This window comes from Triticum aestivum, chromosome 4D (assembly GCF_018294505.1).
Source record: "Triticum aestivum cultivar Chinese Spring chromosome 4D, IWGSC CS RefSeq v2.1, whole genome shotgun sequence".
In the NCBI taxonomy this organism is placed as follows: Eukaryota; Viridiplantae; Streptophyta; class Magnoliopsida; order Poales; family Poaceae; genus Triticum; species Triticum aestivum.
In genome coordinates, this window is record NC_057805.1 from 473,268,995 (window position 1) to 473,294,667 (window position 25,673).

At 44.8% G+C, this 25,673-nt stretch overlaps 1 protein-coding gene across 1 annotated transcript; it reads right to left on the reverse strand.

Moving 5' to 3' along the window:
* Nucleotides 1-2,251: 2,251 nt before the first annotated feature.
* On the reverse strand, nucleotides 2,252-9,024 carry LOC123098741 (probable mitochondrial adenine nucleotide transporter BTL3). Its single transcript, XM_044520810.1, has 4 exons — nucleotides 8,307-9,024; nucleotides 3,695-3,998; nucleotides 3,140-3,607; nucleotides 2,252-2,684 (listed from the first exon to the last, which is right to left on the reverse strand). Exons 1-4 carry the CDS (start codon nucleotides 8,726-8,728, stop codon nucleotides 2,616-2,618), a joined length of 1,263 nt encoding a protein of 420 aa, XP_044376745.1. The 5' UTR covers nucleotides 8,729-9,024; the 3' UTR covers nucleotides 2,252-2,615.
* Between the last annotated feature and the right edge of the window lie 16,649 nt (nucleotides 9,025-25,673).

Here is a 25,673-nt window from a genome sequence, read left to right on the forward strand (position 1 = left end):
GTGCTCCGAACCACGCACCGCGCACCGCCACCACGCACGCAGCTCCTACCGCCACCACTCCAGGGGAAAGAACGGAAAGAGCAGGGAAAGCGATGAGTGCCGCCCGGGCGACGGTCCCCCGTTCAACGCGAAACCACCCTGATCCAATCCAAGAGAGATTCGATTCGCGGAGAAGAGAATGATGCTCTGTCTCCGCTTACGATCCCACCCCGAAGGAGCGCTTCTCGCGTCCAAAGCTCTGGCGGGCAACGGGGGAGGGGAGGGGGGCGGTCGTTATCCGTCGCCGTCGCCCTCGCGCGCGCCCGTCCGTTGAGAGCTCCCCCCGGGCCGTCCGTCCCTGTCGCTGTCCCTCTCGGCCTCGACTCGTGGGCGCGCTCCCCGCCGTCTCGCGTACGCCTGGTTGTCGCTCATGACTAGTCCTCTTCTTCCCTTTTCGATTTCTGATGACTACTACTCCTACTACTCTCAGCCCAAAATCGATGCTGATATTCTTTTCTATGCCACGCACTGACGCTTAGCCTGAAAGAAGTGATGATCGTGGCAAATGCTTCAAGTCTCCTGGCTCCTGCATGGGGCAGAAGAAGAGATAATAATTGACCTTCACGGAGCCGGAGCCAAGTCACCACACGTCCCGGTCGCTCTGATCACGGCGTGCTAGCCCGTCTCCGAACCGTGGTCAGGCTTTGGCACGCGCGCGCGCGCATGATTGCAGTCCGCGGTCACCGAGCTATCCACTGCTTGCTCCTTAGAAAATTCGCAGGATGGTAGTAAAAGATAATTAACTTAAGCATCATGGATCGTGCCCTCCATTAGGCTAGCATGTATACTTGTCTACATGGAGTCTTGCAGCTAGCGGTAGCGGCTTTGCACCTAACCCCTGACCCTGAACCTGCTCGGCTTTCCAGCTCAAGCATGCATGCCATGTACGCCCGGATACCCCGGCCAACAACTCTGATGCACAAAAAGGTGGATCCACCCGCTGCTTGTCATGCATGGAGACATGGACAGGCTTCCGCTCCCCAGGCGCACAGGTGTCCACCAAGACGAAGCCGACGTCGCTGCTACCGGCAGGCGCCATGTGCTCTGTGTTGGCCGATCAACAACAGGCAACCAAGCAAGCAATCAGCGGCAGCTTTTAGAGTGCTCACCTCACAGCCACAGTCACCAGGCGGCTTCGGGTGAGCATCCATCGGAACGGGTCTGCTGGTACGATGAAGCTTCCGTCACAACGGAGCGGGGGCTGGCCCGGGTGCAGCGGCAGCGGCCATGCCGACGTGCGTGCTGCCGCCAAGACCAGAGCAACTGCAGACAGTACCCCTCCTGCTGCTGCTGCTGCTGCTGCTGCAACCCCACGCGCATCAACGCGTCACGCATTATTGCAACAATCACAGCCCTGTTTACAATCAAGAAGCCAATTCACATCCCCTCTCGCTCGCCCTTGTGGCTTCCACCGTGTGCTAGTGGCATGAAACAACTGGGCCGCACCAAAGCAGCTGACCCGACCTCGAGAAGAATCGGGAGGTCGGCTGACCGTACTACAAGGCCGATTCCAGCATAGTGACGACGCACAGTGAGCAAAACACCGGAGCAGAACTAATTTGGCTGGCTGGGATAGTTATACCGTAATTAGATACTGAGAAACACGGTGTTTTTTTCCTCCGAAATGAAGCCATAATTAGAATGTTACTCCCTCTCTAGCTAAATACAAGAAGTTTTCTCAGTTCAATTTAAACCGCAAAAGCGTCTTATACTTAGTTACGGAGGGAGCATTTGTTTTCTACAGACCCTGAGCTTATATTTCATGGATATATACTGTAGAGCAGTTATGGCATTTGTCATGTGCAACAGGACAACTGCTTTTACAAATTCATGGTTTCAGTTCATGTAGCGTTAAGCATCGCATGACATGCCAATCCTACGTTTCTCCTATCCCAACGTTTCTAGAGACATATGAACCAAACAGGCCCTACAAAATGATATCCTAGTAAAATTTAAAATTACCTTGATTTTCCTTTGCAACCAAGATGAAAAAAAATCCTACATTTTCCCTTTGCTCAATTCCTAAAAACCAAAAAGGCCTAAACATTGTGTGTCTTCACATAATAGACCAAATGGAAAATGGATCGTCGAAATGGAGGTAGACCATTAATCAGCAGTAAGCCAGTGCAAATCTAAACAAAGCAGGATATAACGTCTGCACGGCTGACTTGAGTTGAGCCAGGAGGGGAACATCAGTTCTCAAGAGCCTGTAGAAAAAAAAATCGTCCTGGCTTGCAGTACATCAAACATTAAAAGTTGAAACCTTGTAAACTGGAATTTTAAGGGCAAGGAAGCACACATGTTTTCACTCGGCCACAGCTCAATCTGCTATAGATGAGCAAGAGAAAGAGGCACGGATGACCTAATATTGTGACTGCAAAGCTTCAAATGAATAATGCTTTGACCAAAATGAAGCTACACTCACAGCCTCTGAAGCTTTCGTGGAGTAAGCCTACTAGAAAAAAGAAAATGTGCTAGATGCACTGGTAAATCGACGATTGCTTGCAACTTTTACCAAGGTGATGTCAGCTGAGTCTCCTGAACTTGCTACATTGGCACAAAGAATCAACTTGCACTCATTCCACTTTCAGGACTATCTTCATTAGCTCGTATACAAAATAGCTGATAGATGCCGATGGCAGAACCTGAAGAAGAGGAGAAAGATAATCAGTTACATCAGATAATCCAAAACAAATTAGCATGTGAAGTTGAATAGCACAGATACTAAGGTTAACAGATATATGTAGGTCTAAGTTACCGAATAATCTAGGCACACGTTAGGCTTGGTTACACTAGACAATCCAAAACAAAACTAGCATGCAAAGTTGAATGACACAAATAGTCAGGATAACGAACATATGCAGATCTAAGTTACCGAATAACCTAGCCACACACTAGACTTGGTTGCCCCTTCCATAGGGAAATCAGAACCACTAGAATACCATTATCTATTAAATAATTCACTGAGATCTGCCGACATTACATGGGAAACCATGAGCTAGGGCTCAAAGCTGATCACTAAATCCACAAATCAAATGGATGCATTGATAAGGCTAACCCTGAATGTGCAAATGGTTTTTTTTCTGGAAGAAACATGTACCTGTAACAAGCTGGGGATCAAGCCAACGTAGAGTGCTGGTACTCCTCCTTTATCAACAATTTTTAGGCATGTTGCGAGTGCATTCATCTTTGTTGCTTTGACTTGCAACTGTAGCTGTCTCCTAACTACTTCAAAAGGGTATGTGGCTGCCTCAGCACAGCATCCAGCGATGGCCCCATAGAGTAAGGTCCTAACAGTGCCCAACTCAAGCTGATCTAATGCATTTGCTTCTTGACCTTGTTGTTTCATCATTGATATCCTCCTCTTTCCTTCGGGGGAATGCAGATAAGCCATCTTCAGTATGTCATACACCCCGTAGAATACAGCGCCAGAGGGTGCCATGCTAATAAGAGAAGGCACTAATCCCTTGTACAGTGAGAACAACCCTTCAGTCTGGATCATGTGGCGGGCAACACCAATAACCCCACCTAATGCTTCACCACCAGGAGCTACCATCTTTGTCCTAATCTGCAATCAATAGGTTAATCCAGACAGTACTTAGCAATTAATGATGGCACAAAAAAGTGAGATAATTCAGAACCCAAGAGAACATACTGTATCCATGGGTATACACATTATCGTTGCTGTAACACCAGCAGAAGCACCAGCAATAAATCTCTCAAGATTGGTTGTTTCTTCATTACCAGACCATTTGAGAAGTTGCTTTCTGTAACTGTCATATGCATAGAAGTTCACCGCCTTGAATGGAGCAGTACGGAGGATATTGACCAAATTCCCTTTCCAAAAGCCTTTCAGTCCTTCCGTTGTTGCAATCGCTTGGATAAGCTCAAACAGATTCCTCTGCTCACCACGAACTATATACTCCAACTTTAGCCTTTCAAGAGGAGCAACAACTGTTCTACACGAGATATACAAATTAGGGAAGAAATATTCAATACTTAAAGCAGCAGAAATGGAAATACAGACTCACATATTAATTATCACAATCAAAATTCCATCCTGGACTACCCCCTGAAACTAGCCAGGTTCTGGTACAGGTGGTGGTTTAGGGCATCTCAACGCTGACCCTCAAACCAGACAGGCGGACACCGTGTCCACCTGCAGACTGGTGGGGACCAGTCTGCGGACACTGATGCGGGAGCCGGCCATCCAACCCTATACCTTATATCTCCGCCTCTATAACTTGTAAAAAACGTCTTTCGCTAACCTTCCACCAAATAGCAGACTCAGCTAAATAGCCTTCCACCAAATCATATTACATGTTTAAAAAAACTTTGTGATGTAACTTTTTTGTTGGCAGAAGGCTAGCTTCCGCCAAATCTAGTATGGTTAGATATGTGATTAGTGGCTTTTTAGTAGTTTGCTTCCACCATCTGCCAAAGTAACGAAATGTTTCACTAATCACTTTTAGCCTGCTTCCGCCATCCGCCAAATAGAATGGTAGCCTGCTTCCGGCTTTTAGCTAGCTACTTACTGTACGTGATTAGTAGCTTTTTTGCCATGGCCTGCTAATCCCCTTGCCATTTGGCAAGAGAACACCTTCCGCCAAATGCATGGTCATTTTTAGACATGCTTCCGCCAAATGCTGCCTTTAAACATGCTAGCTTCCGCCAAATTAATTACTTAGCCAGCAGCGGCCTTCCTTCATCCGGGCAGAGAGAGGGCACATGGTGGCTTTTGATTGGCCAGAAGTATGTCCGGACTCCCGCAAAGCTCCCCCTGGTTTGGTTCCGGTTTGCGGGAAAACGGACGTCCGGACGCGTCAGCGGACCGATGAGGTACCGCGTTGGACGGCAAACTGTGTCCGGACAGGTCGGTCCGGAAGGATGCAGGCGGTTTGAGGGTCCGCTTTGGAGATGCCCTTAGTTTCAGGTTTGTCTTTATTGGCATTCATGTTTTAAGTTTATACGTTCTAGGTTTCCAGCAGCATAAGAAAGCAACTGCCTACACATAATACATTGAAAGCGGGCAGAAAATAGCATCCCTAATTCGCAGGATTCCAAAAAAAAAGGAATAGGGAACGTAAGGGTGTATTTTCTGTTAAGATAGAACAGTGCCATAGTAGGCATGTCATATCAAGTAAATAGCTTGGAATCTAGTTTGTGGATGAAGGTCCAGATCTTTCTTGGAGGCTGGAGCAGAACAAAATACTCCCTCTGTCCCAAAATAAGTGACTCAACTTTGTACTACTTTTTAGTACAAAGTTAGTATAAAGTTGAGTCACTTATTTTGGGACGGAGGGAGTAGATGGCAGAGTCCAATTACACCAACTCACCAAGACAGACATCTAAAATAAGTAGCAAATACAGATAAATGCTCAAGAGAGGCCAGGGGCTATTAAAAGTTAGTACGATGATCTGTGTACATAGTAATGTGTAGTAGCATCGTTTAGCTATTGAATGAAGAGGCTTGAAGGACATTGTGCTGGGTGTGCTGGGTCGGAGCCAACATACCCCCATAACTACCACAATCCATCTCTATCAGGTCCTTGAGATTCTAAGAGACCATTTGCGCAAGGTCAGCCCACAGGGCAGAAAAGAGAAGTGACAGCTCTTCTATAAACTCAAGAACCTGATAGAAGTGGATTTTGGCAGCTAGAAGGGTAACCCAGAACAATATCCTTCAAGCCTCCTTAATCATTATTCAATATCAAACCAATGCTACTACACAGTACTATGTACACAAGCTAACCGTATTAACTGCCGATGTGTTGCACTTAGAAGAAGCAATTTGACTGCTGTGAACCTAGTTTTCAACCGGATAAAAATCCATCTTAGGGGCAGAGGGGGGTCGGGCAGCGACGACTTGAAGCAGAACGGCACTAGGTGAAGGAGGCCACTAATTTGGGGGGGAAAGGATCTAGACTAGCAGGTCAAGGAAGATCATAGCAAAAGAGTATAGACCACTGACTTTGTTTACTCCTTATGCTTATAAAGAAGGCATTCCATCCTTCTAATAGGCAAGATAGATTTAATAACGAAAACAATAATTTCTAAATCCTACCTTCCATACGTGAAGCACCCCTGTGGTTAGCCTGATGCTGCTTCTTGTGTAGCCAGCTGGCCGTAACATAGCAGTACCTAACAAAGTAGCCGATGTTCTTTCTTTGTGGTAGCGCAATGATGCTGCTAGGGGCCAAGGCACACCGCCACAACAATCCACAGCGTTATGTGGGCAAGAGAAAGGCTAAACTATTGCCTCTGTTGTCTCTAGCTTCTGCTGTCACTACTGGTCAGCTCTATATTACCGTGTGTTCTCGAGCTAAGTATATCTCCAAATTTAGTGAGCAATCAGCAACCCTAAATAGGAAATTCTAACAAACTCGTTTCACTATATGTAATAGTGTATTTATCTCTGACATAATGTTCTCTTCAGCAAGTGGACTGGCCAGGCTGTAAACTATGCTAATTGCTGAAGCCACAGCATTAATGAGCTCTGCTTTGCTCCCTAAAAGCTGCAGAAACCACAAATTTGAAACTTGTGTAGAATCACACACCGATTGCAATTCCATGCAGTCAACCTAGTAACATTGATCTTAACCTAAGTGATATTACCTTTCCTATTTCTAAGATCATGGCTCTATTTTGGCTACGGTAAGAAATGGATGTAGTTTCCTCTGATAGATCAAACAAGACACAGCTCTTGCTGCCTCAACTTCAGGCTTACCTCATGCCCTTTGATGTAAAATTACTTCTAAACATGCCCACAAAAACTTAGGATGTCCAAATGCTACTTATGACGTACTACCATCAGTTCTGTAAAGCTTGTCATTTCGAACATCGATAATGTCTATAAAGCACAATTTCGACCGCAAGTTTCTATTTCAGTATATTCATTAAACTGACACTGTTATGAAAATACTTTTCAAGTGAAATCTACACAAAGGATCATGGTACTCAAAAGTTTCGGAAATTTGACTTCGCGCAAACGTATGACCGAAAAGAACAAGTTATAGTTTCAAAAGTTTGACTTCACGTGCACGCATGACCCAAGACGACAAGTTTTAATGAAGTGGACAGTGTAGCACTTGATTGTTTTTTTTCACCCCTACGAGCCAAAACAGGATCAGATTCCACTACCGTTATGATAACAGAACAAGAGAAAACCAGCATCCAGCGCAACAGAACAAACAACTAAACAGATCTTTTAATGAAGTGGACAGAACAGCAGTTAATTGTTGTGCCACAGAAGGCCAATTTGTCGAAGTCGGCTACATCTAAAGGCCAATGTCCAAGCACTCGTAGCAATTGGCAAGACAATCTGAGATGAAGTGCTCCACAAATAACTAACTTATGTCATAGTCCATCTATCACAAAAACTAAGCAGTAGGAAAAATAAAAGGCTAAAATCCTAATAAAGGTAGTAGATACTGCTTACTAACAAACTTTCCAATCAATTGCATTCAATCAACCATACTCTCTAAGTACCCCTGAACCTGAGCTTACAACACACAGCTTGGTTTAAATTCATTAGTATCAGAAACGAATCTTTTGTTTCCCATGCTGTTGTAGGTCCAGGCTAGCTAGGGCCCCTAGGTCGTTTGCTGAGGACGTTTTTTCTTCTTCTTTTTTTTGGCTTCGTTGTTGGCGGGTGTTTGTAAATAGTGGACTTTCAATCTATCTTGGGAGATTTTTTCTTCATAAAAAAAAGGTTCCGGCAGACCAAAATTGAGATGGGAGGAGTCCGTAAAGAGAGAACTGAAGTACTGGAATATCACCAAAGAACTAGCCATTGATAGGGGTGCATGGAAGTTAGCTATCCACGTGCCAGAACCATGACTTGGTTTCGAGATCTTATAGGTTTCAACTCTAGCCTACCCCAACTTGTTTGGGACTGAAAAGCTATGTTGATATTGGAAAATAAGAGGTTTCAGGCAGGTTTGAGAAAATATAATTATCTGACACCCACATCTTATCCCCCTCCAGTGGTGTTGAAACGGAAGCAATGAACCTAACCCAAAGAGGATAGTCTGAGATGACTCGAAGTCTCGTACCAGTGTATTGCCATTTGCCGATCCTAGCAAGTTCAATTCATTTGACCAGAAAGGGAACGACATTATAGCTATGGTATTTGGGACTACTGTTTTGCTGCAAGTTTATTCGATGTAACTGCATCATAACTATGGTGTTTCTCAGCATACCCAAACAATGCACCTTGGAGTTTCAACAACCATATACTTTGATAATACTTTGGACTGTGGCGATACCTGGAGACCATGGCGGCGACGGCTCCAGACCAGAGATGCTTGGTGGTGTTCATGGCGCCGGCTCCAGAATGAGCCTCCTCCTCCGTCAGCTTCCCGTCGGCCTCCACCAGCACCACCCCCTCCGCGCCCCTCCCGGCCACCAGCCCCTCCGCGACCTCCACCCCTCCGCCCTTGTCGTCCCCGCCCGTGAGCAGCCCCACCGGGGCGGGCGCGAACCCCCTGCCCCCCTTGACCGACATCGTCATCGAGAGGAACCCCGGCGGCGCCCTCCCACGCCGCCGCCGCGGCACGCCGAAGGAGGCCGAGCAGCCGGGCATGGCCGCGAGGAGCGCGCCGTGCGCCGCCGCGTCGCCGGCGTCGAGGAACAGCCCCGCCGCCGCCCCCTCGGCCGCGGCCGGCAGCCACATCTCCAGCCAAGACATGGCGGCGGGCCCAAGGCGCACGGAGGCTGCTGCTGCTAGGGTTAGCGAGGCTGGAGAAGCATCGGTTTTATCGACCGGGGCCTGGATAATCCAGCTGAACACCGATCAGCTCGGGGTGGGGTGGGGTGGCGAGGAAGTAGATGCGGGGTGGTGGCGGCACGAGGAAAGGAAAGATCGGACTTTTATTCTTGTTCTTGCGAGCCGCGATTTTGTTTGCAGTTGGGGGGGAATTGCCTCCGGCTCCAGACCTTGGATCTTGCCGCCCGGAGGCAGGAGGGGCCAAGGAACGGGGGGAACGAGGCTGCACAAGCTAGGTGCGAATTTTTTGTCATTTGTAAATTTCTTGGATAACGTTTTATTTCTTGTTCCTCTTTTTTGTCCATTCGTTTACGTGGATGCTAGCACGGCGCAGGAACGATGGAGGAGAAAAGAACTCGAGGCCGTATGTTGGGTTAATCGTGCACGTTTCGACATGGTGAAAACTGGTCATCTTTGCCTGCACGCTGGTGTGATGTAAACTACTCCTCCCAAAATGTAAGACTTTCTTTTGAGGGATAATGTAAGATCATTTTTGATAGTAGCTAGACCTTTTCTATGTATGCCGTGTGACACTATCACGCATGTCGGTGTGAGTACTTAGTACTTTCTCTGTAAACTAGTGATCTATATCATCTTATATTAGTTTACATAAGAGAGTAGTAGACTTCCTATGTATGCTCGGTGATGTAAACCGCGACGGGAAATCCTCGATGCAGCATCGAGAATGCAAGTTCACCAAGGAAAAGTGTGGGCCGTGCTTATCTTTGAAAGGTGGGTGGCTTATTGTTCCACCATGTTCTCACTCCGTTTTGTGAGTGACTGGCAAACAGGAATCCGCCCTGCCGAGAAACCCTCGATCCTATTTGACACCCGTTTTATGAGTGGCCGGCAAATAGGAATCTGCTCTGTCGAGAAACCTCCGAAATCCTATTTGACACCCGTTTTGGGAGTGTGTGGCAAACAGGTACCGTCACGTGCTCCACTCAGCGAATACTAGCAACCGCCCAAATCCTATTCGGCGCTCGTTGCGCCGGTTAAAGGCGTTGGCGCAAACGGGCGCACACCCTCCTCCGTCCTCCATCGGTGCTGCGTGGGCCCGCCCATTTAAAAGTATCTGAGGAGTTCGATCGCTGTTTTGGGAAGCTTCTAGAAGCTACCTAGCCTTTATTAAATATTTTTGTTTTTTACCGGTTTGTTTTGTTTATTTCTTTTCCTATTTTTTTATTTTTTTTCTTTACTTTAATTTTGTTTTATTTTCCTTTTTAAAAATGCAAAAAAATTTTAAAATTGATGGATTTTATTCAAAATTAATTATTTTTAAAAAAAATTGACAAACTTCTTATTTTAAAACAATGATGAACTTTTTTTTCAAATTGGTGAACCTTTTTTAAAAAATCGAATTGTTTTTCAGAATTGATGAACTTTTTCAAAATGGATGAACTTTTACAAAAATTGATGAAGTTTTTCATATTTGTGATTTTTTTTCTTCAAAAACAATAATTTTTTTTTCCAAATCAATGAACTTTTTCCAATTTTGTGATTTTTTTAAAGTCCTTAACCTTTTTGAATCAGTGAACTTTTTCGAATTTGTGAACGAGTTCTTTTAATTCAAGGTTAAAAAACACACATTTTGTTGAAAAGCCAATGGTCAACTGGTCAAATGATTGACTGTTTGCGAACCAACCTGTGGTTGGATGGTTAGAGGGACTGTGGTATCCCCAACCCATCAGGGTTCAAGTCCTGGTGCTCGTGTTTATTTCTGGATTATTTCAGGATCTCCGGCGATGTGCATTCAGTGGGAGGAGACGTTCCCGTCGACGACGAGGTGCCTACGGTGACTTCATAAATTTCAAGATAATATACCGACTCAGTCTTTCGGAGGTGCTCATAGGGATAGGGTGTGCGTGTGTGCGTTGGGTGAGTGTATGCGTGTGTGTATGAGTGCCTGCGTCTGTACCGTGTTAAAAAAATGATTGACTGATTAACCCCGATCGGTCACCAGAGAACCAGGGAAAACTGGAGCTGCTCCGTGCGCATGATCGCCGGCTCCCTCCGTGTGAACACCGGTTTTTTATTTGAGTTGACCGTTTCTGGGAATAAAAATACGAAATATGTATACGACAACTGTGTGGCAGATTGCAAAAAACGACCAAACACATCTAGCGCCGTCAGATTCAATCGCGTGGCCCTTTCCCCTTCGCTCGTCTTCCTCCCCGCACTGTCGCAGGTATCGTCCTTGGCGTGGATTTGTCCCGCAAGGCATGCCGGCCTGAAGAGATGCGCTCAGACATGCTGCCACCATGGTGGACCTTCGCCAGATCACGGCGGGACGATGGAGGACTCATGCGCCGCGGTCCCGCGCTTCGCCGACATGCCTGTGCGCCTGCTCGCCAGGCACCGTGACCTCGACGGGATGGGGCTTGATGCCGACACGCTCTGCCTCCTGTCGCACCTCTTCGCCCTCTTCGATGGCCACGGCGGCGCCGAGGTATGCCTAGCTAGGACTAGAAACCCCCTCCCACCCCCTTGGATTTGTCACCAATGGCGGCCTAGCCGAGCGACCCTGCGATCTGATGATTTGTGTTCATCCGGGTTGTCGCGTACTCCCTCCGTCCGGTGAAGAGTGTACATCTAGCTTCAAAATTTGTCCACAAAAGAGTGTACTTCTATGTTCCCAATGCACTTTAAAGTAGAAAAAAATACTTCTCTCTCATCACACGGTAATCAAGACCAATATCGATCTACACATCGTCTTCTTAATTTCGACATGCACTTAGCTCATTGGGGGTTGGGTAATTAAAGAGGAGAGAGATGGTGGCTTGCACCTTTCCAATGCATTTTTTTACTTAACTCCATAATTTGTCCTAAAATTTCTAGATGTACATTCTTCACCGGACGGAGGGAGTAGGTGTGTGACTACTGCGAGAGATGCCACAAGTTCAGCAAGTCCATCTTGACCCCATTTCCTGTTGGCTGAGACCCTCACAATCTCTCTCGCTCTCCAATTTCAGTGGACACACATGCAGTGTTTCGAACGGACGCCGGCTTCAGAGTTTCAGAGAAAGACCAGAGCAATTGAAAACAGAGGAGACAGTAGTATTTTGATTCTGGGCAACACATGCCCTTTCTTTTTTCAGTACAAAGAATGCCTGAATTATGTTTCCAATGAATGCTAGTATTTTGGCTAGCTAGCTGATATCTACCGGTTGCGTGCTGCTAGTTAGCAAATTCCACCTGTGCTCCTTCATGCTACTACTATCTGCTGCTATAATTTTCATGGAATTTGCTCCCAATCTTTCTTTTTTGTAAGAAAAAAGCAAAAGTAGTTTCGAAAAGAATGATATTTTGTCAGGTAGGTATCTCTCTCACTTGAAGTAAACTGCCCCTTGAAAATGTTCCCTATACTGATTCTGGTAACTTAGGTACCATCACCGCAGTAAATTTGACCCTAAATTTTTTATTGAAAAATACAACGCCGGTATTCTCTGTAAATAGTTGATAATATACACACGACAGACTAGATAACTTACACACAAACACCACTGTAATTTTGAGTCGCGAGTAAAAAATGTTGAAAACATACCTTCGATAAATTTCGTGTGAATAGCACGATAATATATGCACCATAGATTTGATAACTTACGTGTAAAGTACCACAATATTTTTTTTCTTCGGTAGAAAAAAAGTTGTTGTAAACATACAATGGTAAATTTTGTGTACATAGCATGGTATTTTAAGCACCGCGGACTTATTAAACTGTCTATAAGACCATGATAACTTTTCGACCCTGGAAAAGAAATTGTTCAAACATACCCCCGCTATTTTTTTAAAAACATGGTAGTATAAGCAGCTCATAACCGATAACTTACATACAAACACCATGATAACTTTTGCCCTAGGAAAAAGTTGTTGGAAAATATACCCTCGCTAACTTATTCTTACATAATATGGTAATATACGCCTCACAGACCTGATAACTTACGTCACCTTGGTAACTTTAACTAGGAGAATAATCATTGCAAATTACCCCGGCAGCTTCTGTGCAAATAACACGGTAATGTACGTCCAAACACCATGGTAATTCCTTGGATAGGGAAAGTTTTAGAGAATACTCGCGGTAATTCTATGTAAATAGTATGGTAATTCACGCACCGCGGACATGATAACTTACGTAAAAACACCCTGTTAACTTTTGACTCGGAGAAAAAAATGTTGAAACATACCTCGATAAATTGTGTGTATAACTTGTGTATGAACATCATGGTAACTTTTATGATTTGGGGTGTAAAAATTGTTGAAAACATACACGCAGTACCTTCTATGTACCTAGCATGATGATTTACACACCGCAAACATGATACAAAATACCATAGTAAATTTGCCCAAGTGATTTTTTTTATGAACACGCGATAACTTCTGTCTACATAACGTGATAATTTACTCATCGCATATCTGATTACTTGCGTACAAACACCATGATAATATTGACGCGGGGGGGGGGGGGGGGTTGTTGATAATTTAAGTACAAACAGGGAAAAAGCTATTGAGAAACATACCCCAAAAACTTGAGTAAGAAAACCATGGCAACATTACAACTTCGTACCTGATAACTTACCTGCAAACATCATGATTTTTGCATCTGAAAAGGAGTGAAGAGGACGCCCGGGTTTGTGAACCGTGTGAAACGTGCAGAAAAAAAATGATACAACTAGGGTGCATTGTTCTAAAACCCGTACAAGTGAGGTCGTTGGTCTGGATTTTCAGTTACTGATCACTACCTCTTTTGCTTATTCTCGTCTCAAGAAGATACAACTAGTGTGTAAGTTGTATGTAATCAGTTAAGGTGGCTAGCTGGGTTGGATGTTGCAGCTTAGTTATATATTAGAGGGTCTGGGTTCGATTCCCCTTCCACGCCTTTTTTGCCTATTTTAAACTACAGGCGCAAGAAAAACTGAAGAAGATGGGATCGAAGGAGGGAGGGCGGTCGCTCGGGACTCGGGAGGAGGTGGGATCGAACGGAGAAGAGTCGTGTAGTACTTTTAGCAATGTGTGCCAAATATCACAGTCCATAAAAATATACTATTATGCCTACTTAATGGAAAAATTACTATTCTCTTTGTCTCTGAAAAGGAAGGTCAATCAATTTTTTTCTGAAGTCAAATGGTGAAAATTTGACCAAGTTTGTACTAAAAACTAGGAAAATTAGATCTTTTGCCCCACTTTACTTTCTACTTAGATAATTTGCCCCCCCCCCTGAGAGGTTGCCGGGTGGGGCCGGGGCCACTGGTCATTGAGACAACCCTGGGGCAAATCATCTAATCCCTTGTAAAGTGGGGCAAATCATCTAATCTCCCCTAAAAACTACGAGGACCTATGATGCCAAATTAATATCATTAGACACACTCTCCACACAAAAACATATCATTAGATACACAGTGAAATATATTTACATATTATGTCTATCTAAGATTGAAGTTTTTTATGTATTTTCCTACAAACTTAGTCAACCTATTTATCATTTTACTCAAGGAAAAAAATTATATGCCCTTTTTTAGAGACGGGGGGAGTATTTTATAGTCATTTACTTTTTTCTGGGCTTTTGGATAGGCTTCAGCAGAAAAACTGAGCACAAGGCCGACCCGATTGTCATGAATGCAGGCCAGGCTGCCCATGCTCAACATTTGTTTGTTACTATGTTGATAGGTACATACATCATCTCTGGTGCATAAAGGGCAATTTGCACACATAGGGCGTGTTTAGTTGCCCGCATACACCTCGACCAGGCCCACGCGAGAAGGATTCACCTGTTTGGTAGCCCGCATACACTGTTGGACCTGCATCGCACGCTTCTTAAAGCACCTCTGGGCCTGGCTCGTTGGAAACGCTCAGATCGGCAGTTTCTCTCGAGCCAGGCCGAGCGGAAGCGCAGCGAGCGGCCCCTGCACCAAGAGAAACGGGAGGAATGCGAGGTGTTTGCGTGGTGTCTTCTTCAACCTCCAGTAAGCTCCTTTCTAATCTCCTCTCTTCCATGCCCCTCTAATCTACACAACGATGCTTCGATTCGTGGTAAGCTCTACACAAAAAGATGCACATCGATGCTACGGTTCCATTCAGGCGATCGGTTTATAGTTTCGTCGACCGTACATGCTCAATTTCTTGTTCCCGTTTGGAGCTGTCTTGAAAGAATTTTGTCAGATTCGTCGCGCACGATTGATTGTTTGAAATTTCCTTTGACCAGCAGCCTAATCTCGCAGTTCTGCACAACATTCGCGTTGCAAGTTTCCTGTTTCGACGATCGTAGACGAGAAGATCTACATATTTCTCATGGGTGTACATATGGACATGTGTGCTATGATTTAAGACACTGCTTAATTATTCCTCTAGCCGGCGTGGTTTCTGTTGATCTCCTCTCTTGCGTCTTGCTGTGGTAGCGTCATCGGTGTCGTCGTTCATCTCGGCCTTCTCTCCATGATCCTACTGCAGTTAAGCCGCCATGGCACGCACAATGACGGGGTTCTTCTCCTCTGTTCTCTGCCACCGACGGGGTCGATCATCTTGGCCTCCTCCCGGCCTCCTCTTTCTCGTCCTACTACATTGGAGTCATTTTCGGCGTCGATCATCTCAGCTCCTCTCTCTCGTCCTACTACACGGACGATGCCATGGTGTGAGTACTGCATTTCTCCTCCTCTGTCCACTGTCTTTGCGCAAGCACTCCAACTAGTTCGCCGACGGGGTCGCTCGCCCATGACTCCGTGCTCGTCATGTCGGACACGGCGCCAGGGTCACTGTCCACCGCAGTCGCCATGGTCCAGCGCACACTGCATTTCTTCTCCCCCTTCCTCTGCTAGCTCTTGACCATGTGTGCTAAGTGCAAGTGCTAGCTCTTAATCATACCCCATGCGGGCAACCAAACAACTTGTAGTTGTATGCGCCGAGACAATGCAGGCAACCAAACAACATGCCAAAGTTGATCCCCTAATGCAGGAAGTCCATATGCAGGCAACCAAACAACTTGCAGATGTCGCATATGAGGCTGTTTTTTCTAGAGCCAGGCTGGGTTGAGATGTGTATGCAACGCGGGTACTATTCCCTACTGCAACCAAACACGCCCATAGTCTCTCATAGCGGGTTCTGACTTGTGAGTGTGGAAAACCTTTCCTAATGAGAAGTGGTCTCATAATGGAACTCTCAGGAAATCAAAACTATTTCAGTGATCCTATTTTTTCGGTTGACAATGTTGCTATTCGCTCACCCCAACTTTTTAACGGAAGTTGAGTTGGGGCTCGATGAATTTTGTGTCAACTATAAATATGCACTTGCTGCCTCCCAAAATCAAACACATCATTGTATTCTTTCGCATCAAGTCATTTATTGCCAATGAGAAGCTGGGAATACATTGACCAAGAAAGCTCGAGAAGAAATATTAGAGCTTATGTCATATATCGGGACACGGTCAAATGGTTGAACCCTCTTTTGTAGTGGTTGCCTCCCAAAAATCACTACTCCCCCCCTTCCGGATTATAGGGCTCAATTCAAAAAACTCACCAACCAAGGTAGATGGTGAGTGGTGGAATACTTTTTGTAATTTGCAAAAGCACCCAATTAATGCTCCTGTTTTCCTCAAAGAATTATGTTTACCAATGTATTAATTGCAATGCATGCATGCATAAAGTACATGCATTGGTCAATTTTCTCTTAATACTTGCATGCAATGATTTAATGCACCTTGGAATCTGAACTTGTGATGGGGAACAACCAAATTGAGCCTCATAAAATGGAAAAACTAAGATTTTGAGATAAGCCCTATAAACCGGAAAGGAGGGAGTATTTGTGATCCTAGCTCGAAGATGCTTGTCGACAAGGATCATGTATCTTGACGGTACCCGTGCGGGGTCCTCCTCCAAGCAAATATAATGCAAAGCATGAAGGAAATATGCCCTAGAGGCAATAATAAAGTTGTTATTTTATATTTCCTTATATCATGATAAATTTTTATTATTCATGCTAGAATTGTATTAACCGGAAACTTAGTACATGTGTGAATACATAAACAAACAGAGTGTCCCTAGTATGCCTCTACTTGACTAGCTCGTTAATCAAAGATGGTTAAGTTTCCTGACCATAGACATGTGTTGTCATTTGATCAACGGGATCACATCATTAGAGAATGATGTGATGGACAAGACCCATCCATTAGCTTAGCATAATGATCATTTAGTTTTATTGCTATTGCTTTCTTCATGACTTATACATATTCCTCTGACTATGAGATTATGCAACTCCCGAATACCGGAGGAACACCTTGTGTGCTATCAAACGTCACAACATAACTGGGTGATTATAAAGATGCTCTACAGGTGTCTCCGAAGGTGTTTGTTGGGTTGGCATAGATCAAGATTAGGATTTGTCACTCCCTGTATCGAAGAGGTATCTCTGGGCCCTCTCGGTAATGCACATCACTATAAGCCTTGCAAGCAATGTGACTAATGAGTTAGTTGTGGGATGATGCATTACAGAATGAGTAAAGAGACTTGCCGGTAACGAGATTGAACTAGGTATGATGATACCGACGATCGAATCTCGGGCAAGTAACATACCGAGGACAAAGGGAATGACATATGTTGTTATGCGGTTTGACCGATAAAGATCTTCGTAGAATATGTAGGAGCCAATATGAGCATCCAGGTTCCGTTGTTGGTTATTAACCGGAGATGTGTCTCGGTCATGTCTACATAGTTCTCGAACCCGTAGGGTCCGCACGCTTAACGTTCGATGACAATTTGTATTATGAGTTATGTGTTTTGGTGACCGAAGTTTGTTCGGAGTCCCGGAGTGTAGCGACCCGACCTCAAACGGTCAAGTCTCTGTGCTTCAGTGTCATCCCTGGATCGGTAATGCTGACACACACAGTACTCGAAGGATTTATAACAGAGTAGCAATCACACACTTATTACATCGAATGTCTCAAAAGAGAACTTATTACAATAAATATGGCTTAAGGCCATCTAACACGATAACAGCGGAAGGCTTGGAAGATAAAGTGAGTCCATCAACTCCAACGGCATAGCTGAGTGCATGACAACGGCCTAGCGAACCTTACTCCTCGTCTGAAAAGTCTACAACATGATACGTTGCAGCCCGAAAACGGGTCAGCGCATGGAATATGCTGGCAAAATAACACAGTAGAACAATGAACAGATAAATGCTATCACTATATGCATATATGGCTGGTGGAGGCTCTATGGTTATATGATTTTGCGAAAAGCCAATTCTTCCCTACAACAAAGGAGTAAGTTTTATTTAACTATCATGGTGGTTGAAACATCATTGAGAAGGTACCTCCAACTCAATCCCAATTAAAAGTAATTATCAATCCAACAAATTAAATTAGAGTGATGAGATACAATAGGATAATCCAAGTACTAGATACTCAAGATGTCCTTAACCGGGGACACGGCTAACCATGATTAGTTTGTACACTCTGCAGAGGTTTGCGCACTTTTCCCCACAAGACTCGATCGCCTCCGTTGGATTTCTCGCACTACATGGTGTTTGAGAAACGAATGACCGAGACACAGTCTTTCAGAAGCATTAATTCTTTACTCTGGGTGGACAGTTACACCTACTTCCCTCTACATCTGCTAGCCCACCACTGAAAGAGGTCACACAACATACTCAACAATGCCAGAGCCCATAATGGCTTGTGGCTGCACACGGAAGTTTCTAGCATGAAATATCTCACGATCCCTTTGAGCCTGGGTGGCGGACCGTAGGAGGATCACACGGTATATCCCCGGGATCTCCTAGGACAACACTGGATTCCCCAGGTGCCCAAACAAGCAATCCACCCAGATGTGTATTAAAGTAGCCACCTTAAGTTGAACCATTAATTAACAACTCTCATCTATCATGGATACGCTCAAACCCAATCCACGTCTACGAGCATAGCATAGCAATATAAGCATACGTAGAAGTAACTCCCAAGGGTTTGATATTAAAACAGGTAATAGGTTCTACCTCAACATCTACTTCCCAATACCCACAAGTTAGACTCATCCTAATCATGCAGGGTTTGAGGATTGTAACTAATGCATAAAAACTGGGTATGAAAGGAATATGATCAAAGTGTTACTTGCCTTGCTGACGATCCACAAAACCTAGTGACTCGTAGTAGCACGCTTCGCACTCCGGGAATTCTATCGCAAACAAACAATAACACACATAAGCAATCAAGCAAAGATGCATGGGTAAAACTCAAATAAGAAGATCTAACCAGAAAGTTCAACTTAAGAACTCCGGTTTGCAAAAAGAATCAAATCAAACAGAGCAACGAAACTCAAACTGCGAAAGAAACAAGATCCGATTACTAATCTGGACTAAAGTCAAATTTATAATACCAAAATCTTGTTCAAGTTGGTTAAACAGAAAGAGGGCTTCGAGACGAAGATCTAGGCGCTTGAATCGCATGATTCCGACAAACGAGCGAAAAGATAAACTAAAACGAAAATCGGGTCAGAAATCGCGATCGGAAATAATCGTGAAAAACCCTGGAAAAAGAAAAACTGACGAACAGTCTAACAAACGAACGTTCGCTGTCTGTGACTAACGGGTGAACGGCGTTCGTTAAAACGAACGAACGAACGTCCGCTGTTTAACCGAACCAAAAAAAGAACCGATCTATTAAAAAAACAGATCTAGGGTTTTTGAAATAAACCGAACGGTTTTAAAAAAATCCGGCGGCTACCTCGGCGTACGTGGCGGCGGCGGCAGCGGTAACTCCGGCGACGGGGCGGCGGCGGCGTCGGGCGGCGGCGAGCGAGGCGGCGACAGCGGGCTAGGGTTTCGGCGGGGCTGGCGGCTCTATGGGCCTCGGGGGTCGTGGGCTCGGCTTGTAAAGCCGGCCGGGCTAGGTGTCCTAGCCGGACACGGCCCGGAGTCGGTTCACTTTTTTTAAACGTATCACAGAAAAACAAAGAAAAGAAATACTAAACGGACTCCAAAAATCCCGAAATAAAATTTCCCCGTCCTCTAAAAATATGCCGGACAGAGTGAACATTTATTTGGGCCTATAATGCAATTTTGAAAAACGCGTATTTTTCCTAATTCAAATAAAATTGCAATAAAATCCGAATAAAATAAAATATTTGATTTTAATATTTTCCTCCAATATTTCATTTATTTTGGAGAAGTCATATTATCTCCTCTCTTATATATATTTTGATATGAAATATTTTCGAAGGGAAAATAAATTAAAACCAAAGTGATCCTTGTTTCAATATTTGATAAAATTCAAATATGAAAATCGTGAAATCCCCAACTCTCTCTGCGGGTCCTTGAGTTGCTTAGAATTTTGAGGATCGCAAACGAAAATGCAATAAAATATGATATGCATGAATGACCTATGTATAACATTCCAAATTGAAAATTTGGGATGTTACACGGAGGAGATCACGGACATGACGAGGAGTCTCGAAATGGTCGAGAGGTAAAGATTCATATATTGGAAGGTTATATACGGACACCGGAATGGTTCCGAAGAAGATTGGGGATTTTTCGGAGTACCGGGAGGTTACCGGAACCCCCCAGGAAAGTTAATGGGCCTATTTGGCCATAGTGGAGGAGAGGAGACATGCCACAGGAGGAGGCGCGCGCCCCCCTTGCCCAATCCGAATTGGACAAGGGAAGGGGGCGCGGCCCCCTCTTTCCTTCTCCCTCTCCCTCCTTTCCCCTTTCCCCCTCTCCGTTGGAAGGAAGGGGGGCGAATCCTACTAGGAACGGAGTCCTAGTAGGACTCCCCCCTCTTGGCGCGCCCCCCTTGGGACGGCCTCTTCCTCCCCCTCCTTTATATACGTGGGCAGGGGGCACCCCAAAGACACAACAGTTGTTTCTTAGCCGTGTGCGGTGCCCCCTCCACAGTTTACTCCTCCGGTCATAGCGTCGTAGTGCTTAGGCGAAGCCCTGCGCGGATCACATCACCAACACCGTTGCTACGACGCCGTGCAGACGGAACTCTCCCTCGACCCTCTACTGGATCAAGAGCTCGAGGGACGTCATCGAGCTGAACGTGTGCTGAACACGGAGGTGACGTACGTTCGGTACTTGGATCGGTTGGATCGTGAAGACATTCCACTACATCAACCGCTTTGACATAACGCTTTCGCTTTTGGTCTACGAGGGTATGTGGACACACTCTCCCGTCTCATTGCTATGCATCTCCTAGATAGATCTTGCGTGATCGTAGAATTCTTTTTGAATTACTACGTTCCCCAACAAAGCACACCCTTCATATCACACTCCAATGCCTCCCCCTCCACCCAACCAAGACAAACATACTATCATCCATCTTAGTTTTTCTAATTTTTTATTACACATGAGTAAAGTTTTAGGATTTGCATGTTGTCGTCATTTTAAAGTTACAAGTTCCTTCACAAGGTCAAACTCCAAAATTGAGTTTTTCTTGCCTTATGTTAGAATTCATTTATTAAAATCTATGTTAAATTTGTTGGGGAACGTAGTAATTTCAAAAAAATTCCTATGCACACGCAAGATCATGGTGATGCATAGCAACGAGAGGGGAGAGTGTTGTCCACGTACCCTCGTAGACCGAAAGCGGAAGCGTTAGCACAACGCGGTTGATGTAGTCGTACGTCTTCACGATCCGACCGATCAAGTACCGAACGCACGACACCTCCGAGTTCAGCACACGTTCAGCCCGATGACGTCCCTTGAACTCCGATCCAGCCGAGTGTTGAGGGAGAGTTTCGTCAGCACGACGACGTGGTGACGATGATGATGTTCAACCGACGCAGGGCTTCGCCTAAGCACCGCTACAGTATTATCGAGGTGGACTATGGTCGAGGGGGGCACTGCACACGGCTAAAAGATCAATAGATCAATTATTGTGTCTCTAGGGTGCCCCCTTGCCCCCGTATATAAAGGAGCAAGGGGGGAGAGGCGGCCGGCCAGGAGGGGCGCGCCAGGAGGAGTCCTACTCCCACCGGGAGTAGGACTCACTCCCTTTTCCTTGTTGGATTAGGAGTGGAGAGGGAAGGAGAGAGAGGGGGAAAGGAAAGGGGGGGGGCGTCGCCCCCCTCCTTGTCCAATTCGGACTTGGGGGGGGGAGGGGCGCGCGGCTGCCCCTTGGCCGCCTCTCCTCTTCCACCAATTGGGCCCATGAGGCCCACTAACCTCCGGGGGGGTTCTGGTAACCCCCGGTACTCCGGTATATATCCGATAACCCCCGGAACCATTCCGGTGTCCGAATATAGTCGTCCAATATATCAATCTTCATGTCTCGACCATTTCGAGACTCCTCGTTATGTCCGTGATCACATCCGGGACTCCGAACAACCTTCGGTACATCAAAACATATAAACTCATAATATAACTGTCATCGAAACTTTAAGCGTGCGGACCCTACGGGTTCAAGAACTATGTAGACATGACCGAGACACGTCTCCGGTCAATAACCAATAGCAGAACCTGGATGCTCATATTGGCTCCCACATATTCTACGAAGATCTTTATCGGTCAGACCGCATAACAACATACGTTGTTCCCTTTGTCATCGGTATGTTACTTGCCCGAGATTCGATCGTCGGTATCTCAATACCTAGTTCAATCTCGTTACCGGCAAGTCTCTTTACTCGTTCTGTAATACATCATTCTGCAACTAACTCATTAGTTGCAATGCTTGCAAGGCTTAAGTGATGTGCATTACCGAGTGGGCCCAGAGATACCTCTCCGACAATCGGAGTGACAAATCCTAATCTCGAAATACGCCAACCCAACAAGTACCTTCGGAGACACCTGTAGAGCACCTTTATAATCACTTAGTTACGTTGTGACGTTTGGTAGCACACAAAGTGTTCCTCCGGTAAACGGGAGTTGCATAATCTCATAGTCATAGGAACATGTATAAGTCATGAAGAAAGCAATAGCAGAATACTAAACGATCGTGTGCTAAGCTAACGGAATGGGTCAAGTCAATCACATCATTCTCCTAATGATGTGATCCCGTCAATCAAATGACAACTCATGTCAATGGCTAGGAAACATAACCATCTTTGATCAACGAGCTAGTCAAGTAGAGGCATACTAGTGACACTCTGTTTGTCTATGTATTCACACAAGTAATATGTTTCCGGTTAATACAATTCTAGCATGAATAATAAACATTTATCATGATATAAGGAAATAAATAATAACTTTATTATTGCCTCTAGGGCATATTTCCTTCAATCTCCCACTTGCACTAGAGTCTATAATCTAGATTACACTGTAATGATTCTAACACCCATGGAGCCTTGGTGCTGATCATGTTTTGCGCGTGGAAGAGGCTTAGTCAACGGGTTTGCAACATTCAGATCCGTATGTATCTTGCAAATTTCTATGTCTCCCACCTGGACTAAATCCCGGATGGAATTGAAGCGTCTCTTGATGTGCTTGGTTCTCTTGTGAAATCTGGATTCCTTCGCCAAGGCAATTGCACCAGTATTGTCACAAAATATTTTCATTGGACCCGATGCACTAGGTATGACACCTAGATCGGATATGAACTCCTTCATCCAGACTCCTTCATTTGCTGCTTCCAAAGCAGCTATGTACTCCGCTTCACACGTAGATCCCGCCACGACGCTTTGGTTAGAACTGCACCAACTGACAGCTCCACCGTTCAATGTAAACACGTATCCGGTTTGCGATTTAGAATCGTCCGGATGAGTGCCAAATCTTGCATCAACATAACCATTTACGATGAGCTCTTTGTCACCTCCATAAACGAGAAACATATCCTTAGTCCTTTTCAGGTATTTCAGGATGTTCTTGACCGCTGTCCAGTGATCCACTCCTGGATTACTTTGGTACCTCCCTGCTAAACTCATAGCAAGGCACACATCAGGTCTGGTACATAGCATTGCATACATGATAGATCCTATGGCTGAAGCATAGGGAACATCTTTCATCTTCTCTCTATCTTCTGCAGTGGTCGGGCATTGAGTCTTACTCAACTTCACACCTTGTAACACAGGCAAGAACCCTTTCTTTGCTTGATCCATTTTGAACTTCTTCAAAACTTTGTCAAGGTATGTGCTTTGTGAAAGTCCAATTAAGCGTCTTGATCTATCTCTATAGATCTTGATGCCCAATATATAAGCAGCTTCACCGAGGTCTTTCATCGAAAAACTCTTATTCAAGTATCCCTTTATGCTATACAGAAATTCTATATCATTTCCAATCAGCAATATGTCATCCACATATAATATTAGAAATGCTACAGAGCTCCCACTCACTTTCTTGTAAATACAGGCTTCTCCAAAAGTCTGTATAAAACCAAATGCTTTGATCACACTATCAAAGCGTTTATTCCAACTCCGAGAGGCTTGCACCAGTCTATAAATGGATCGCTGGAGCTTGCACACTTTGTTAGCTCCCTTTGGATTGACAAAACATTCCGGTTGCATCATATACAACTCTTCTTCCAGAAATCCATTCAGGAATGCAGTTTTTACATCCATTTGCCAATTTTCATAATCATAAAATGCGGCAATTGCTAACATGATTCGGACAGACTTAAGCATCGCTACGGGTGAGAAGGTCTCATCGTAGTCAATCCCTTGAACTTGTCGAAAACCATTTGCAACAAGTCGAGCTTTATAGACAGTAACATTACCGTCAGCGTCAGTCTTCTTCTTGAAGATCCATTTATTCTCAATGGCTTGCCGATCGTCGGGCAAGTCAACCAAAGTCCACACTTTGTTCTCATACATGGATCCCATCTCATATTTCATGGCCACAAGCCATTTTGCGGAATCTGGGCTCACCATCGCTTCTTCATAGTTCGTAGGTTCGTCATGGTCTAGCAACATAACTTCCAGAACAGGATTGCCGTACCATTCTGGTGCGGATATTACTCTGGTTGACCTACGAGGTTCAGTAACAACTTGATCTGAAGTTTCATGATCATCATCATTAACTTCCTCACTAATTGGTGTAGGTGTCGCAGAAACTGGTTTCTGTGATGAACTACTTTCTAATAAGGGAGCAGGTATAGTTACCTCATCAAGTTCTACTTTCCTCCCACTCACTTCTTTCGAGAGAAACTCTTTCTCTAGAAAGATTCCAAATTTAGCAACAAAAGTCTTGCCTTCAGATCTGTGATAGAAGGTGTACCCAACAGTCTCTTTTGGGTATCCTATGAAGACACATTTTTCCGATTTGGGTTCGAGCTTATCAGGTTGAAGCTTTTTCACATAAGCATCGCAGCCCCAAACTTTAAGAAACGACAACTTTGGTTTCTTGCCAAACCACAGTTCATAAGGCGTCGTCTCAACGGATTTCGATGGTGTCCTATTTAACGTGAATGCAACCGTCTCTAAAGCATAACCCCAAAACGATAGCGGTAAATCAGTAAGAGACATCATAGATCGTACCATATCAAGTAAAGTACGATTACGACGTTCAGACACACCATTGCGCTGTGGTGTTCCGAGTGGCGTGAGTTGCGAAACTATTCCGCAATTTTTCAAATGAAGACCAAACTCGTAACTCAAATATTCTCCTCCACGATCAGATCGTAGAAACTTTATTTTCTTGTTACGATGATTTTCAACTTCACTCTGAAATTCTTTGAACTTTTCAAATGTTTTAGACTTATGTTTCATTAAGTAGATATACCCATATTTGCTCAAATCATCTGTGAAGGTGAGAAAATAACGATATCCGCCTCGAGCCTCAATATTCATCGGACCACATACATCTGTATGTATGATTTCCAACAAATCTGTTGCTCGCTCCATAGTTCCGGAGAACGGCGTTTTAGTCATCTTGCCCATGAGGCACGGTTCGCAAGTACCAAGTGATTCATAATCAAGTGGTTCCAAAAGTCCATCAGTATGGAGTTTCTTCA